This window comes from Cyrtonyx montezumae, unplaced genomic scaffold, assembly GCF_038088225.1.
Source record: "Cyrtonyx montezumae isolate F1298 unplaced genomic scaffold, pur_monq_1.0 scaffold_19, whole genome shotgun sequence".
Taxonomy (NCBI): domain Eukaryota; kingdom Metazoa; phylum Chordata; class Aves; order Galliformes; family Odontophoridae; genus Cyrtonyx; species Cyrtonyx montezumae.
In genome coordinates this window covers 5132803-5151573 of record NW_027071925.1, presented here as the reverse complement: position 1 = coordinate 5151573, position 18771 = coordinate 5132803, and the positions used below count along the sequence as shown (strand labels likewise).

General features: G+C 58.1%; 2 protein-coding genes across 2 annotated transcripts in view; one reads left to right on the top strand and one right to left on the bottom strand.

Annotated features, from left to right (window-relative positions):
* RPL38 (ribosomal protein L38) overlaps nt 1-18771 on the top strand; it is a 149910-nt gene that overhangs the window by 82408 nt on the left and 48731 nt on the right. The gene's annotated exons all lie outside the window — the stretch shown is intronic.
* SDK2 (sidekick cell adhesion molecule 2) overlaps nt 1-18771 on the bottom strand; it is a 39736-nt gene that overhangs the window by 16388 nt on the left and 4577 nt on the right. The window contains exons 2-4 of the mRNA XM_065735591.1: nt 8490-8700; nt 1416-1522; nt 580-727 (exon numbers count right to left, since the gene is read on the bottom strand). Coding sequence (XP_065591663.1) covers nt 580-727; nt 1416-1522; nt 8490-8700 — 466 coding nt within the window. The remainder of the gene's footprint in view (nt 1-579; nt 728-1415; nt 1523-8489; nt 8701-18771) is intronic.

Here is an 18771-nt window from a genome sequence, read left to right as displayed (position 1 = left end):
ACAAATTCAATTCCCACACGCCGCGCTGAAAACGATGGGCTCAGCGTGCGGCCCCGTAGGGACACCCCGCTCCTCCACACCGGCTGCTGCCCCGGCACGTGCTGAGATCCACCCCCCCCTCCCCTCCCCCTCCTCCAAGGCTGTTTTCTTATTTTTTGTTAAATTTATTTCCCTGATGACAAACAGTCGCCAAAGTCCCTCCCTGGGTTTTAGTGCAACAGTCTCAAGACATCTGTTAAACATCCTCACTGCTGGTTGAACAAGGACGGCGGCAGCCGAGGGAAATGGAGCATCTCTGGATGCTGGGGGGGATGCTGGGGTATACTGGGATGGAAGGGTACTGGGAAGGTGCTGGAACGGTACAGGGAAGACATAGAAGAGATACTGGGAGAGTATTGGGGTGGTACTGGGGTATAATAGGGGGGGAGTACTGAGGAGAGACTGGGAGAGTACTGGGAAGTTACCAGGAAGAGTACAGGGAAGAAACCCGGAAAGTTCTGGGAGAGTAAAGGGGAGAATGTTAGAAAGTATACTGGGGAGATACTGGGACAGAACTGGGGTATACTGGTGGGTACTCACATGCGGCTGCTGGGGGAGATCTTGCGCCCGTCGCGGAACCAGGTGACCTGGGGCTGGGGGAAGCTGGCGATGCGGGGTGCCCGGATGACGGCTGCCTCCCCGTGGGACACGCTCTGCTGCGTCTCACTGTCCTCAAAGCTGCCCATGTCTGCAGAACACATGGGAGAGCAGCAGCAGTGAGCATCAGCGTGGGGAGCCAGCGGGATCCATCCCCAGCAGGGAGCAGGCTGGAGCCGACAGGGATGGGCTCCCACCGAGGATGCAATAAGGCCACGCTGGGCTCTGCTCTCCCCTCATCCCAGGGCCCATTAACCCTGGAGCTGATTAACCCCATCACCCACAGGGATCACTCTGCGGGTTCAGTGAGGAGGGCTCAGCCCTGGCACTGCTTGCCAACCCCCGCAGGGAGAAGCAAAGCACGACCTTGGCCCCGTTGTGGTTGTGGCACCACTGCCCTGCACTGCTGAGGAAAGAAGCAGCGAAGCAGGGTGCACTGAGAACGGGTAGTGGGGGGATTTTTATTGACTTCTCTTAATTGCTGTAATTAAAAACATGTAAAGAATCTCTTTTTAACGACTTTGCCATTATCATTAGTTGTTAGCACAGCTGCCTTATTAATTCCCCATTAGCTCTCTGATTTGTCGTTTCTCCTCAGGAAGAGGTTGATGAGGATAGGACCGGGGGCATCCCACAGGGAAAGGACGGCAAAGAGGGGACGCAGAGCACCCCGACAGCCCCCACACTGCTCCCCTCCACCCCTCCTGGTGCAACCCCTCCCAGTCCCACTCCTCCCAGCTCAGGGCTGCCCAGGCTGCCATCCCATGGCTGTCACTTACAGGCCACCTGCACCTCGGTCTGGCGCTGCAGCAGGGCTCCCATGCGGTTGCGGACGATGCAGCGGTAGAAGCCGGCGTGCGTGCGGTCCAGTGAGGTGATCATGTACCTACAGGATGGGGGGGCAATCAGCACACAGCCCCCGCAGGGGATTGGGGTGGGGGGGGGGGGTTGCAGGTCCCGTGCCAGCACTGTGTTTGCTGCATCAGGTGCTGACCCCATCCTCAAAAAGCGGCTGCTGGAGGTGTGCAGTGTGCCCCTCCGTGCAGGCAGGCGAAGCTACGCGTGCTGCAGGAACAACCCTAACCCACATGAGGCTCACAGCCGCGCTGCTTCCCGGTCCATCCCCCTTGCATGGTTTGGAGTCACCAAAAGCAGAAACTCAGCCTGCGACCTGCAGGTGGTGTCACCTCTTCCACAAAACCAACCTGGGGACACTTTGACTGGGATGCCGCCCCTCCCTGGTGCATGGGGCACGGCCAGACTCATCAGAGCACAGATGCTGGACACTGGGGCTGACCTGGGGGTTCTGTGCATCCCAGCTGCCCAAAGCCCCTCCCCAGCCCCCTACACACCCAGAGTCTGAGCATCGCTCCGGCACTGAGCCACCTTATCAGTCCCAGTGCCCTCGTGGCTGCTCTTATCAGCCACCAGAGCTGCAAGCTGATAAGCAGATAAAGGGAATAACCACGTCTCCACTCATCTGCCACCACCCAGCATCACCCCACTGTCGCCAGACTTCTGCAGGTCATTCCCAGTCCCTGGGGTGGACACCCCCATCTGCTCCACAACCTCCAGAATGGGCAGCAGCCCCCCCAGCCTCACAGGGAGCAACCCCACGGGGAACAGCTCTGCATTGCTGCCTCCCAAACAGGGAGTGCTCCCAGATAAAGTGGAGAGGGAATAAATAAGAAAGCTCCAACCCTCCTCACCCGAAATCTAATCTTGCATTAAAGCACGCCTCGGGCTGTTGCAGCAGAGCTTTGTTTGTTCTTTTGATAACAGAGAGTAAATTAAACTTTCATAAGGCACGAGGAGCACGTCCCCTCTGCTGGGGATCTCCTGGCGTGGGAGTTGGGATGGGGGGCTGTCCATGAGCCAGGGTGGGTGCTCAGCCCCCGGCCCATGTGCATCCACAGTTCTGGGAGTCGTGGGCTATGGGGTCTGGCCCCAGGCTGCTTTGGGAATGCTCCGACAGCAGCACTATGGAGTGGGGCTGGGCTGGGTTTGCATCCAGAGATGGTGCCTGTGGGATCTTGGGTGTGGAATGAGAGATGTGGGCATTCAGGGGTGAATGTGCTGGGAAGAGCCGTGTCCCCACTGCCAGGCACAGCACAGCCACCCACATGGGCATGGACAGGGCAGGATTTGGAAGGTCTGGATTCAGAAGGGCCCCATCTTCCCATGTAACAACAGGACCCAAGGGGGGTAGGAGGAGGGACAAATTGCTCCAGCAAAGGGCACACTGTGTGTCAGGGACTGCCCATCCCCACCCAGAAGGGAGGATGCCCTTTGGGAACGAGTCCTTGAGTGTTGCGGCTGATATTTAAAACGATCCCTACAGGCTTTAAATAAGATATTTCAATTCCAGGGAGCTGTCAGGAACGGATGCGGACACCAGAAATAATGGGCACGATCTCCTTGTGTTGTCCTCGTCCGTAAATCACACGCACGCACCGCGACTCCCAACCACACGTGTGGATGGACGGACAGACAGAGAGCCCACAGCCCTCCCACCACACCCCCAGCACACACGGAGCACCCCCAGATCTGACACATCCCCTCTGAAGCATCACGGCCCCCCCGGAGGGCACGGGGAGGCTTCACCCCCACGAGCCCAATTAGCAGAGCCCTGGCCCCGTGCTGCAGGAGCTGGAGGAGCTATTACGGCGGCGAGCTTTGCACACACCTTAAGCGGATGAAAATAGCCCAGAGAAAGGAAATCAATTACCGGGCGCAGTCTGGCCTGCAGTTATTAAGCGACGTGAGTGGAGACTTTGTTCTCTGCCACTTGGCTTCTGCAGAGGCTCCATCCCACGTCGCTCTGATGCAGTTTCCATGAGTGTGGCCATGGGAGGATAGGGACTGAATTTGTGCTGCTCACGGGGTGGGAGGAGTAGGGAGGCAAAAAATGCAGTGCACAGCCCCCCTGGTTTGAGGTGGGGGGGGGGGGCAGCACCCGAAAGCTGACCCCAAATCGGTTGCTTAGCTCACAGCTGCGTGCTGCACGGGTTCAGGCTGGGACAGAGGTCTTGCCCTGCTCCTGGAGTACCCCTGGCTGCTGACGCCTCTGTTTCAGTGTTTGTTTTGCTTTTAAGGACAGAGGTTGACAGGGCATCGTGCATGGGGAAAAGCACTTCTGAAGCAAGAAATGACCCACGCATCAAAACATGCTGTGATGGCAAGCAGCCCTGATCTCAGGGCTCAGTCTGGAGGTGGCTGTGCCACACTCACACCGGTGGCCCTGAGGCCAGAAGCCACATGCCAGGGGACCTCTCAGCTCTGCAGAGCTGCTGGCAGCAGGAGGAGGCTGGGGCACATGGACGGACTCACGTCAGAAACCATGTCCTCTCTATCCATCTATGCAACCCAGAGGTGCCTGCCCCGTTCCCACCAGCAGCTCAGCTGTGCCCACGGAAAACCTCCCAACCCCCACAGGGCTCCAGCTGCAAGTGCCCCAACCCCAAACAAGCAGCTGCTTCAACCCAGGGCACAGCATCACACCCACATGCTACAGAGGGGTTGCCATTGGGCACCTCAAAAGAAAAGCAGCCCCAAAGACACCCCTACCTCCCATGGGTGCCTGTGCAGGAACCCCAGCCCACCTTCCCATCGCTGAGCCCACAAGGCACAGCACTGAGACAAGCCACAGCCCCTCTCGTCCACAACCCCGGCACAGCATTAGCAACACCAACAGCAGAGTTACAGAGCCCCAGAACTCTCCCTGCTCTGCTCCCCATCACTCTGCCTCCTTATTGTAGGGTCTCTAACAGTGCCCCGCACTCCAGCACAGCGCTGCCACAGCCCTGGCTGATGCTCACACCTCTATTATTGTAGGGTTGCTGAGAAGCACGGGGCTGATGCTGCGGAATTATTATTAGATTGAGGGGGTGGAGAGGGGCCGGGAAAAGCACCAGCCAAAGGATTTGATCCATCAAATTTAAAGCCAGAAGAGAGCAGAAATCTGTACAGTTCCTCCAGTGCAGCACAGTAACAGCAACAGCTGGATCGGATTTTGGATAGAAGCACACTGGCACGGCCCCCTTTGATTAATATCCTGTATAACGACTAATTAATTCTAGAGGGGACATGTATTTGAATAGTTACTGTGTGATAATGAAATGTCAAGTGAGCATTAAACACACTTAGCAGAGGTTTAACGACTCCCAGCACCCGAGCCATGTGCCCCAGCACCTCACCCTGCGCCGGGCTCCCACTCAATACGGCTTAAATACCCCCTCCCCGTATTCCATCAGCCCCCATTAAGCATGTTATTGAATCTCAATTAGCTCCCGATCAGAAACAGCTCTGTTTGGACGCACATGGCCACAGCCATCGTCTCACTGCACACCAGAAGGGATTCCTTTGGGCAAGGGAACTACAAGGGCATTGTGAATCAAGGAGGCCGTGCACGCTGGGGGCACCAGCAAAGCCCCCCCCATACTGCTCTTACCCATCCTGAAGTGCAGTGCCACACCACATGGGAGCAATGCAAGCAGCCCCAACACACAGCATGACACAACACCCACTCAGCCTGCCTTCAACCCTCTCCCCCTCCCCCCTTCTCTGCTCATCAGCTCTTGTTAATTATATTAATGAATGGCAATTAGCACCCCAGGCTGTGCTTCACACCTGGGCTGGCACAGAGCTCACCCAGTAGCCAGGGACGTGCTCCCAGTGGGCAGTGTCACAGCACTGACAGTGAGGGGGGCAGGGGCACGGGCAGAGCACCCTGTGTGCCCCCAGGCTATATCTTTTTTTTTTTTTTTTGGGGGGGGGGTTGTTCTGGCTCTATCTTATACAAAAAGTGGGGACAAAGTACATTTTTCAAATAACTGGGAGCCTCTGAAGGACATAAAGGTTGGCAGTGCTTTGGGACATGCACCCCACCCCAGTAAAGGGGCAGAGCAGTCCCAAATCTGTCCCTCCTGGCTCAGCCCTCACCACACAGGCCAACCCAGAGCTCAGGATGGTTGGGGGGGGGATCCTGGCAAGGAGATCTGGGGCTGCGCTTTGCCCAAGGGGAGTGCCAGGAGAATCAGTGCTGCAGATGTTGTTTTGCTGGAGAAGCGAGGTGAGCAGCACAGTGCTGAGGATGGCACGTGTCAGAGCTGGATTTTTGCTCTCCTGGGCTCTGAGCTCCTGACAAAAGATTCTGGGCTCAGCTCCGGAGCTGCTGGGCTCCTTGTGGGCATGGATAGATGTTGGGAGTGGAAAGAGGGATGATGGAGCAGATAGGAGATGCTTCTCCATGGATGGGAGTCTGTCCAGATGTAATCTATGTGTAAGGCAATTTCCGAAGGCAGCAGGACTTGATGCAGTCCTTAATAGGACAATCTCATGTGATGAATTACCAGACCTAACTAATCTGCATGTTAAATTTCTGCTGTGAGAAATAAATATCCTCAATTCACCAGAGAAACGCTTTCCTTCGGAGGATTTCATTAAAGGCATCGAGCTGCCTGATTTGCATGTTATGATTCCTGGTATGGGAAGAAGTCAGGCTGCAGAGAGAGCTCACGGGAGAGCCCAGCACCGGCGCGAGGATGCGAAACAGAGATGGCCCTGGAGAGCACAATGCTGGCGTGCCAGGGCATGGGAGCAGAGCACAGGGGACAGACCCACTGCGGGGTGCCCAGGGATTGGGTCCTGTGGGAGAGCCACCCCCACGCATCCCATGGATGGAGGATGTCAGTGGGGAAGAAGGCACTGTTGGTCTCCAGTCCCCAGACTCCCACGGCCTCCAGGGACGTTGCCCTGGGGGGTGGCTCTGTGTGTGTGGAGTCCCCAGTACCTTGCAGTACCCTCTTGCCTGTGGTCCCCAGGGATGCTCTCGAGGAGACAGCTCCGTGCACACACAGAAGCAGCCTGGCCCCCACCACCCTGCAGTCCCCAGCTGCCTGCAGTCCCCAGAGAGGCTCCCAAAGGGGGACAGCTCCATGTGCACACGGTCCTCAGGGATGCTCCCAAATGAGGGGTGGCTCCACACACACACACACACACACACACACACTGGTCCCAAATCCCTCGTGCTCCCATGGCATACTTTTCAGCAGGATGGTTCCACTCGCACACAGAGGGATGTCCTTGTCCCTTGCTGGCCCAGCACCAAGGACCTGCAGAGCCCATTCCCCACCTGCCCTTCACCGCACTCCAACGAGTCGCTCCAGTCGCAAGCTGGCGGCTGAATTGCTGCGGGAAGGAAAGGGCAGTTGCTATGGAAACACGCTGCCAAATTGGGAGAGAGCAGCTCCTTGCTTTACTACGTGGGAGCGAGTACGTCCAGGCAAGCAAACCCACCGGGGCAGTTCACGGAGCAGAGGGGGCACGAGCCCCAGCTCCTGGGACAAGGGCTTGAAGGAGTAGAGTGGGAAAATGTGTAAAAGGCACTGGGAGCAGCTGGAGGTGCAGCTGGGATGTGCTGCTGCAGGAAGGGATGCGGGGGGGAGCAGGGAGGATGCTGAGACTGAAGGCTCAATGACACACTGCCATGGCCAGGAAGCATGGCTCCCTGGGCACGTGGCGTTGCTGGTAAGAGTGTGTGAAGTGATATGGGCCCTGGGGACGTCCTTGCTGCCCACACAGTGGCAACACATGGGGTATGTGCCAGTCCCATGCGAGGTGCTGCCTGCACCCCACACCACCAAGGTACCCCTAGCCCCAGCATTCCTTCTTCAGTCCCAACCATCAGCCCCAGCTCTCCCCTCTCCAAGGATTACTCTGTTTCTAAACTCGTTAACTTTTAATTACCACCTTCCCACTGCCTGAGCAGGCTGGCTCCGCGCCACCTACATCTCTATTAAAATTCAATTTATGCCCATCATAACTAATTTTGGTCCTTTGCCTTCCTCACCAGCAGCCTTCAATTGCAGACAAGGCATCCACAGTCTCCTCTCGACACACGAAATCCCCGCAGGGAGCCGGGGACGGGCAGTGCACGCCATGCTGAGTTCAGGTGATGCTGGCAGGTTGTGTCCCCGCCGCGGCACAGCCAGGTGAGAGCCAGGAGATGATTTGCATAGAGCCCGTTTGCTTCATTAGCTGCAGCTCGGTTTGTTTGGGTTTTCCTTGCGTGTTTGCTTGTTTTCTCGCTTCCTTCCTTAATCCTTTCCGGCTGCGAGCTGGAGCCAGAGGGCTCTGGGGATGGCAGTCACCTTGACCAGGGGACCAAGGGATGCAGGGCATCCCAGGGCAGAGTTGGGACACTGGGGCATTGCCGAGCTGGATGGAGCAGCTGCTGGACTCAGTGAGGGGCATCCCTGGGGTCTCCAGGACCCACAGCCATCATAGCAATGGCTTTGGTGCTGGGGAGCACTAGCGTGTCACCCAGCCACACTGTCTGCGTTCCCGGCATCCCGGAGCAGCCCCGCGTTGCTACGGCAACACGAAGCCTTCGGATTCAGCGCCTTTAAATGGGGAATGGCTCGTCTCGGGCTGAATTATTGATTAAAACACAGAGGATGACACACACTCAGAACTGAGAAGGCGAGAGGTGCCCGGCGTGATTTCAAGGCGAACCTGACCTGGGCTGTGGTGTAGGGCTGGCAGCGGGATGGGTCGGTGTGTGGGGCTGGATGGGGCAGGCGGGCCATGATCTGTGCCCAGTGCTAATCCTGCGCTGTACAAATGCCTCCTCTTGATGTTGACCCGCTTAAATCCATGGCTCCGCTGCCGTTTGCTCTCCAAACAGAGCAGGCAGCTCCCGGCATGCTAATCCGCTGCTCCTGCCTCCACGCTGCCCTTGTGCCACCAACGTGTCCCCATACAGCAGTGATGGGGATCAGCACAGGGCCAGGACGGGCCCGGGCTGCTCCACACCATACACGGGTGGGACGGCTCCCCTGGTGGGCACTCACCGGTACTCCAGGGAGAACTTGGTCAGCTCCCGGCTGTTGTGCAGCCACTTGAACTCCAGGGGCCAGCTGCCCTCGGCCATGCACGTCAGCACCAGGCGGTTCCCCTCCAGGTGGACCTGGCTGCGCACCGGCTCCGTCTTAAAATACGGGGAGACATCGTCTGGGGGGAGAGAGAAGGGAGAAAAATAAGGGGGGAGATATGCCCCTTCATCTCAGGCATAGGATAATTCCAGCAGCACTCAGCAATGGGAGATCCCAGTTGGTTCCCAACCCCCCCCACACTTCCCCCCCAGCACAGCTCCCAGCCCAGAGACCCCTGCACCTGGCTGTTGCCCAGCCCAGCCATTTCCCGAGCGTATCGACACCAGCTTAGCCCATCTAGGGTTTGTCTAAGCTGCTTTCTTTGCTTTATTCCTGGCTGCCTTTGTAGCGCTTCAGAAGCAACGGAGCTTTTAACTCAGGGTGGGGGGGGACGGGGTGGAGGGGCTGGGAGCAGAGCAAAGACATAAACACTTACTCGTCTCCTGTTTTATTTGCTAAGTAAAACTATAAATCGAAACACACAGCTCCATTTTCTGCTTAACAAATGGAAGCCCTTTTACTTCAAAGACACATTCATATTCCCCAGCAGCTTTCAAGTGCGCTTTCAATCACAGCTTCGGGTTTTTACTTTGGGGCCGGGCTCTGCTTTCTTGTGAGCACAGGCTGCATTCCAACCCAGGCACTGCACACCGTGAGCAGGCAACACTGCAGCAGCGGCCCCAGGGCGCCCAGGCATGGGAGGTGGGGCTCAGCCCACCACCCCTAAGATGGGTTGGGGTCTGCAGGAGCTCAGAGGCACCCACACCCCACCACTGCTCATTCCCTCTCCTCCTTCATTTCACCCTCCTGCCTGACCCCCCACTGCAGGGTGCGTGTTGTAGGGGGCTGCCCCTTTCCCACCACCCTCTGGATGTGTATCAGGGCTGAACTCCACAGCAGCCCCCACCCTGCCCTACATGTTGCAGGGCACAGAGACAGGCTCACAGGGATGTGCATGTGCACCTGTGTTCAGGAGCTGTGCCCATGCAGGCTGTGTACCGTGTGCGCTTGGGGGTGCCCACAGGTCCTGGTCAGCAGCAGAGAAGCTCAGCTTGCAGCACCAGGACCTCACTCACTCACACTGGTTGAGTTCATATCAAGGATGGAGACCTCAGCATTACCACAGTCCCCAGCCACAGCTGAGACACCAACTCCATACCCAAACCAGCAACCAAACCTTGGAGCAGACCGGGCGTGATGCTCCCACTGCATCTATAGGAGCACAGCAGTAGGACCCAACCTGCAGGCACAGCTCAGCTGTGGGGCTGTACTGCCACGTGCCCCCTTTGCCCACACTGCAGCACTCAGCTCTGGGCCGGGCTGTGTGACAGCAGTGCCGAGCCCAGCTCAGCACCGTGCTCCCAACACACCTTCCCTGGGGCTGGCTCGCTGTTTGCATAGATCCTAATTTGATTTTAAGCAGCTAAGTCTCCTCTCGCTTTGAAGCACCCGAGCCATCTGTTCTGCATTAAAGGGTGAAAAGCGGTGCAGAGGAGGAGGCGTCTCCTAATTCCACTATTGATCATGCAATCGTTATCCACCCACAAAGGTCAACGCCGCTGCCTCGGACAGAGCAGCTCCCGTCCCCCAGAGCAGCCACGCATCACCCGCTGCATGACAAAGGCATCCGTGCCCACAGTGCCCGCTGCGCCCTGGCACAGGGACCAGGGGCAGCAGGAGGAGGGGAAGTTTCCCATGCATGGGCTGTGGTGAGATCCCAGCATGGCACACATGGGCATCTGCAGCCTCGACACCAGCACAGAGCTGGGGCAGTGGTGGGCCGGTCCTGGACATGGTGGGAGCACTTCCAGGGTCCGACAGCCACATCCCCCCCAACTGAAGGGTCATTACTGCTAATTCTGCCTCTCCCCCATCTGTTGTGACTGTTTACACACCACTTGCTAATTAGAGACTAATTAGTTGGTGCAGAAATTCATCACTTTCCAAACACAGGCGTCAGAAAGAGGGAGAGGCGGCCCCAGGAACATCTGCACACATCTGCTGGTGGGGTGGGTGGGAACTCAGCTCCCTGGGACCACCAGCAACGTGCCATGCCATGCCGTGCCATTCTGTGCTATTCCAGCTATGCCAGCCCAGCATGGTCCCTCTGAGTCCCTTCCACACTGAGAGCTGCCACCACACCGTGCATCCCCATCCTGCAGCACAGAGGAGGGGGATCAGCAGTGCTGTCTCCACCCAAACCATCGGTGGTGATGGACGGGATAATGGGACACCAAGCACTGGTAACAGGGAAGGAGGGCAGGAAGGGGAAAGAGGGTGACCCAGCTCACTTCCTCCTGCTCTCTCCCTTCACTGCCGCTGACATTTTAATGCCAAGGCCTCGCAAGGCACTAATCCAATCTAATGGGATCAAAATCTTTGCCCCTGCTCTTTATTTACATAATGACCGCTGGGAGCTGGGTCTGAGCCCACAGCCAGTGCATTAACACGGAGAGGGCTTGTGGAAATAGGGCAGGAGCCCCCAGCTTCACCAAAAGAGCAGTAATGGATCCTAATACCAGGGTGTAATGGACGAGCTGGGATCTGAACAACCTCCCCCAGCTCCAAATCCCTCTTGATGGGAAGAGACGAGAGATTTAAGCCCAGAGGAACCCAGCCTGAAGTCCTGCCAAGGGCAGCGAAGCCCCCCTCCATCCCTGGGTTCAGCACAGGGCCACCACCTCGCTGCCCCTCGGGGACACCAAGCTGTTCCCCTCCCCAGCATGTTAATCAGAAGCTGATCAGCCCAGCGCCTGCTTCCTGCTAATTACCATTAATCAGGTTGAGGCACAGCTGGGCGCACCTCAACCCATTGCTGCTCATCACACAGCCATAGGGACACCCCAAACCATAGCGGGGGAGGAGGGTACGACAAGGAACGGATGCATCCCCACTCCCTTTTGCAGGGCTGACACCACCAGCCCTGACACCAGCCCAGCCGTGGGGGTCCCCAGTCCCTCCTGGTGTGTCTCTGCCTGCAGTACCATTGCACAGCCCCCACTCTGTCCCCCAATGCTCCCCCCCAAGCAAGGGGAGATGGAGCTCAATCTCTTCTGCATCAGACTATCGCCGGTGCTACGCAGCACGAGGAGATTAAAAAACAATAAAGAGAAAGCGAAACCCTCTGCTATAATTACCAGCCTTTAGCTGCCAGCAGAGGTAGGGGAGGGAGGGGGGAAGGAGAAGGGGGGGGGGGGGGGGGGGGGAAGAAACAGAGAAGAAGAAATCCACTAAAATTTTAATAGGAACCACTGCATTTAATTTAACGACACATTTTTTCAATTACCAGAATAATTGTTTTATTCATAAAACGAGTTTCAATAAAGAGGGTAATTTTCCTTTGTTTTTATTATTCATTTGTGCAACGCATCGGCGGCGCAGCTCCCCAGCAGCCGCTCTGCATCTGGGGCCAGGGAGATGGGGGGGGAGGGGGGGGGATGGATGGAGGCAGCAGAGAAGGGGTTAACACCACCACGCACAGCACCTGTGGGTGACATGCATGGCATGGTGTGCTGCTCCCAGCTGCAGGAACGGTCCGCACCATCACCAGTGGCCCCACTGCTGACCCACCACTCCCATGGGGTGCCCTACAGCCCATCCCAGCCAACACGTGTCCCCACGGCAGCCACCTCCTGGGATGGTGACAGTGACCACGCAGTGCCAGCAGGTGCTGGTAGATGAGCAGCGCTCCCCGCCACCGCCGGGAGCATTAGTATTCCTGAGACGAGGCCTCTTCCCCTTGATAAAAAGCAAACATGGAATTGAAATGCCGAGCGCTGCCGGCACCTGGGGAGATGCAGAGCTCGGCACGCCCGTGCCACGGAGCTGAGCATGAAGGGGTGGGGACAGCGTGGGCACCCTCGCTGAGCTGTGCCCCAGCACCACCACACTTCATCGGTTTTCCCACTGAATTGACGGATTTGGGGAGGGGGCAATGGATTTGCACCAGGATTGCAGGAGGGGGCACGCAGAACCCACAGTGCAACCAGTGTTACCCATGGGGACACTGAGCCCTGTGCCACCCCCTGCACAGCACAGCCTTCATCTCACCCAACGGGTGAGCACAGATTCGTCCCAGAAGCCACCAGCAAAGGCTCAGTGTGCCCCAAAGCACCAGGCAGCAGTTAATTCACACTTCCCTGCAGCCCCACGCCCGCAGCCCCCGACCCCCGCCTGCCTCAGCCCCAGTGCATCTCCTTGGGGTGTTTTTAACATCTTTTTTTTCCTTTTTCCTAATAAAACACCTTCTAATTGCAGATGTGTCCATTAATCCTCGCGACTCACTTTGTTCCTTTCCTTTCCCTGCGTTTTCCCTCCCTCCCCTTCTCCCCCCGCTGAGACCAAGAGCTTTATAAATCTCCTTCTGGCTATTAATTAAAAGCAACCTCTCCGCTATCATGAGTGTACTTGCCATAAATTAATAGCGGCCTTCTTAATCAAATCTTATCTCCTCTCCGAGAGCCCGGCGTGCGGTGCAGGAGTTGGTACCCCAGCCCGCTCGGCCATGAAATGCAATTTCCAATGCTCCAACAGAAACCACAGCTCCTCTCCATCCTCTCCCCCGTGTCCCCATCCCCTGCCGGGCCGTGCGGGATGCAGGGCGGCCGTGCGGAGCGCGGAGGTGGCTCCCCAAAGGCACGCTCCATTTCTCAGCCATTTACTGTGTTTACCCACAGCCCTGGCGGACAGCACTCGCCTCCCTGTGTTATTTAGAGAGCGCAGGGGCTCGGTGCTCCCTGTGGTGTCAGGCTGTGGCAGGAGCCATGGGAACTTCTGCTGGGGTAGGGGATGTGGGGGAGGTGGCATGGCCATCAATTGGTTTCTCAGAGGCTTGGCCACTCGCAGGTCTTGCAAGCACGTGACATGCTGCACAGCATCATCCCTCCTGCCCCCCAGCCCCTAAAATTGTCCAGAGCTCCCCCTTCCCCAATCCCACACATTTCTCCCATTTCCTTTCTCGCTGCACCCCAAGGTGCTGCTTCTGCATGCGGAGCCCCAGACAGCTGCAAGCACGGAGTGAAGGTCAGAATCTCACCCCACAGCCACATCCCCACCGTGTCCCCTGGAGTCCCTAATGAGCCCCCAGCCCTCACCCTTCACTCTGAGGTACCTATGGAGGTGTCCTTGAGCACGGCACTGAGGGGTGGCCCAACATCAGTGCCCAACAGCTGCTCCTCCACACTAGGGCTGCTAATTGCAACCTTTTCCCGGTCCAGCAGCCATTGCCCTGCTCCCCAAAACCACACCACAGCCCAGCATGACCACGAACCATCCCAGTGCCCAGCCAGGAGCCAGCAGAGCACCGTGCACCTCCCTCAGAGGAGATTTTGGGGTTTTGTACATGCCATAAGCGGATTGCAGAGGTGTGCTAACTGGATTAGGTGTGAGGCAGACCTGGAGCGCCTGCAGAGCAGAGCACAGCTCCCACCCGCGTGACATCAGCAGCAGGATTTGCTTTTAAAGTGGTTCCTTCCCTTAAGCCTTTGGAAAGGTAATGCTGGGGGAGAGCTGGGGGCTCTGCCACCTCCCGTCTCCCCACACAAAATCCCTGCAGGGCCCCAGGACAGGCAGGCAGAGGGGGTCACAACCCCACACAGCCACCCCTGGGGATGTACCCCAGGACAGACAGATGGATGGGTGCCCACCTCCAGCCATGCCAGGGGGACCCCCTGACCACGATACCATCCCCACTCCCTCCTCCTGCATCTGTCTCCAGGCCCACACTTATTTATTTATTTGTTAATTAACTGCTGTTTCCATAACAAACGCTCCAGCTTCTCCCAGCCTCCAACAGCCCTGGGGCTGGATTGTTAACGAGGATTTTAATTTGTTAATTAAAAGCAGGATGGCTCCATAACAAGCTCCTCTTCCGCAGCCGGGCTCAATGGGCTGCAGGGAGTCAGTGGCCTCGTGAGCCCCCACTGGGGACTGGGCACGGCTCCTTGGGGACAAGGGACATCGGGACAGCACACCCTGCAGCATCATGCTTCCTGCTCAGGACCCCACTTCTTCCAGCAGCGACAAAGCCACATCTCTCCTTAGGACCACCTCTCCAAGCCCCACACAGCTCCAGGCCCACGTCTCCCTGCTCCCCAGACCACCTCTCTGCCCAATGCCACCACTATCCCTCAGCTCCCCACGCTCAATGCACAGACAGCAGCCAGGGGCAGCCCTCGGTGCCCCTGCAGCAATGGAGACCCAGCACCTCCGTGCACACGTGGGTCAGGTAAAACCCCAAATGTTCCCAGAGCTGTGAGCCCTGCCCAGGGAGTAGTGCAGCACGTCATCCAGCCCTGCAGCGGGGAACAGAGCACGGCTGTGTGCCCGTCCCTGCCTGCCCTCCTCACACACCCACCCTCTGCCCGCCCAGACCGGCAGCTCCAGGATGGAAAAAACAACATTTCCCCCCACGGGAACCCCAAACGGAGCTCACACATGGCACCGTTGTGTGCTCCCAGCCTGGGGTGAGGGGGGGGTGTAACAAACAGAGCTTTGTGCTCCAAAATGCCGTGCAGCTCCATGTGCACAAACCCCAGTGCTTGGCCCTGATCCCAGCCCCAAATCTACACACCCTGGCCCTAAGAGCACAGAGCCCATCGCACGGCACCAAACATTTAAACCCAGGTGGTCAGCACACGAGAGCCAGCCCTGCTGCACACAGCACAGCCAAGCTGGTCCCCATCAGATGGCAGTGTCCCCTTCCCCCTGCACAGGCCGCTCTGTGACCGCACACCTCAGCACAAGGTGCCCAGCACGTGCCAGCACCCCCTGCGTCCAGATAGCCATGTCAGCACTCCTGTCCAGCCGCCCTGTCAGCCTGCATCGGCACAGGAGTCACCTCCAAGTGTCCCTTCCCTGCTCCAGCCACACGTCCCTCCACATCTGTCACTACAGCAGGTCGGGGCCATCCTGCAGCCACAGTCCCCAGGGCTCAGCAAGAGGACGGGGACACCACAGCCCCCCCAGCCCAGGAGTTCAAGCTGGGGCTGCCCAGCTGCTGGGGCACAGCTGGATGGCACTGGGCTGCTGTGACCCCGAGCGCAGCACACCCCCGTGTGTGGCACAGCCCCATCCCTCACTGGGGACCTCTCACAAAGCGATCAAAACTCCTTCCCCAGCAAACTCCTTGCGATGCCACAAATCCTCCTGACGCTGCGATTGCACAGCTCCTCCGTATCTGGGTCAGTGCTGTGAGTCACGGACACCCAGGGAGTGACTCAACGCAGCACGGCCAGCTCCCCGGGAGCAGCTCCAGAACAGGGAGGAAGGGAAGGATGGGCACATCCCATGCGGGACAGACAGCACACGAGCCCAGCGCGGCTGCAGACGGGATTTAACCCCACGGGGAACAGCGAGTGCATCCTCTCGCTGATCTTGGAGGGCAACCACACCGCCCTGGGCTCTGCAGCGTGGAGTGTCACTGCCACAGGGGGTGTCCCCAGGCTCCCCTGCCCTTCCCCCCCCCGCGCCGTCCGGGATGCTCAGCACAGCAAACACCCTCGCAGACAGACACACACGCACTCTGCAGGCTCACCACGGGAATCTCACCGAGGTGGCGTTTCCCAACGGAAAAAATACGACGGGGGAAAGAAAAACAGAAGGCAGAAACCACAAGAAAAACCCCACTCAGCCTTTCCCAGGGCACTGACGTCATTCAGCCGCCAGCCCCAAGGGATGGAAAATGCTGTGCCAGCTCCTGGCCCCCCTGCGCCCCACAGCGTCATCCGAAATCCATATCAATAGCAACGATAGCCATAGTGCCCCATCCCCATCCCCATCATCAGCCCCGCGCAGCCGGGACAGGCAGGCGCAGATGTACTGGGGTGTTACCCAGCCGCCTTTAGTTTTTATTTTTTTTTCCAAAGTATTAATTAGTCATTGCATCGCTCACTTTAAACACAAATAGCTGCAGCATGACTGCAAACAGACTTTTTTTTTCCCCCTAGGAAAAAGCTTTGCTTTTCCAAAGCTTTGCTTCCTCCCCCCCCCCCCCCCCATCATTCAAAGACGATGGTCGGGAACGGCCACAGCCCAACCCCCCCTCCTCCCCCGCTGCCCTTCATTTCCAGAGCAGGGAAGCGAACGCTGCTTACTGCACTTATTTGCACACTTGTGGCTCTCCTGGCCGGAGGGGCTTTCACAGGCAGCGCCGTGCAGCCAGCCCAGCGATCCCAGCAGCGCCCAGCCTGACACGCAGCTTATGGGGAGAAGCCAAGCGAGCAGCTCTGCCACCGCCCCAGGTGGAGAGCTTATTTCCACCCTCCACTGCACAGCTCAGCCCTCTGCCATCAACCCCCCCCCCCCTCCCCCCAGCTCTTTGCGAGCTAGAACAAGGGAGAACACGGGGAGATGAAGGCGCCCATCACCTTCCTCCCTTTGCAGGAAGGGGCCAGCGTGCTCCTTGCCTCCCGGCAGCCAGCAGGGAGGGCCCTCCCTCCCAACAGCACAGCTTTGAATTAAACATACCACCCTAATGAGTTGATTTTATTAGTTTGCAAGTGCATTGAGAACTCATTATCAAAATAAACATCAGTTCACTCCACCGAGCGCGGCATTGCACACACGCGCCCCGGCAGCACTGCAGATGGGGCTCTGCCCCTGGTGCCCTCTGTGCCCCACACTCCTGCACTCAGCCCCATGGCAGCTGCACCCCCACTCCACAGGGATGCACAGCTACCCGCCCCACAAAGCATCTCACAGCACCGGCTTTGCTTCTCCGTTGTGGGGACTGAGCATCACCACTGTTGGGATGGGACGGCCGCAGCTCCTGCCAGTGCAAAACAGGCAGCACGTGGTGCCCTGGTCATCATCCCTTCAGGATGCTATGGGCAGGCTGAACCCCGACCCTGCCGCACCCCATTGGGGCACAGAGCTGTGAGGGATCTGCAGACCCCAAAGGCATTGGGTTCACCCACCCCAGCCCTGGGGAGCCCACACTGGGGTGCAGTGCCGAGGCACGCAGCAGGGGACAGCGGGCACATTGTCTGGCTCGGCAGGACACGCTCCCTTTGGAAACAGCAGCTAATCCCATTTCATCCCCCTTCATGGCCATCAGCTGTTTTTCAGGCATTCAGGAGGCGGGTTGCTGAAACCAGAGCTATTGTATCCCCACCGCCGCCCCAGCCCCCTCCATCCATCACAGCCCAGCGCTCAGCCACGCATCCAGCAGCATTCCCACACCCGCTCCATCCCACCACCATCCCTGCACCCAGCAGGACTAGTGCTCCTCCACCTTCACCCAGGACCCTCAGTCCGACCCTATGGTCCAAGTCCAGGCAAGGAGGAGGAAGAGAAGAAGCACCACAGGGTCCTCCCACAGCCCGAGGATGCCATCAGAGCATCTCCATGCTCAATTGTTCCCTGCTGGGAAGATGCAGTTCCTGGAAGGAGGGCAACAAATGAGAGGATGTCAGTGACACTCTAAAACCCCCTTAATGGAGAGCACCTGGCCTAGATTCAACCCAGTTTCCTCCATCCAGCAAAACAGAACCTGGCCCCAGGGAACACGATGGGGATGCACAGGACACAGGATACAAGGGACAGGCTCCTCCAGCCAGCCCGGCCCTACAGATGTGGGACATATGAGCAAGAGTGCCCTTGGCCCCAGACTCACTCCAGGGAAACGCCCGCTGGCTGGAGCAATTTGCATGCCCAGGAGTCGGCACGCATGCCCCAATCAATTAAAAGGCTCTAAAAATAGCATTTGCCTTCATCAACCTGTTGTGAGTCATGGATACGGTAATGCTGCTGAGTGCTGGGCACTCTGCCACGCAGCCCTGGTTCCCCACTCCACACGGGACAGCCAGAGCGTCCCATACCACGCGTGTCCCTGCTCCCCACGAGGCACAAGGACCCCCGCCCATGCAAACTAAAGAGGGGGCAGGACCCTGCCAGGCCCCCCAGCACCCGTCTTCCTGCACCAACTCCAGCATCCCCGCAGGGATCAGCATCCCCACAACCGACCCCACACCAGGAGCTGGGCATTGCCACCAGCACGCAGCCAGGAGGGCTCAAGGTGACAGCTGAGTACTCGCAGGTTTTCGCCTCACCCAGCAGCACACAAAGCAATTAGCTCACGCGGCTAAAATTAGCTCAGTGGTTTCTTTCTGTTAATGGTCAAACCCATCAAGGTTTCCCTCCACCAGGGGCCCCGGCACCACCGTGCGGGCGGCAGTGATTGATGAGAGCCGACGGAGCCGCT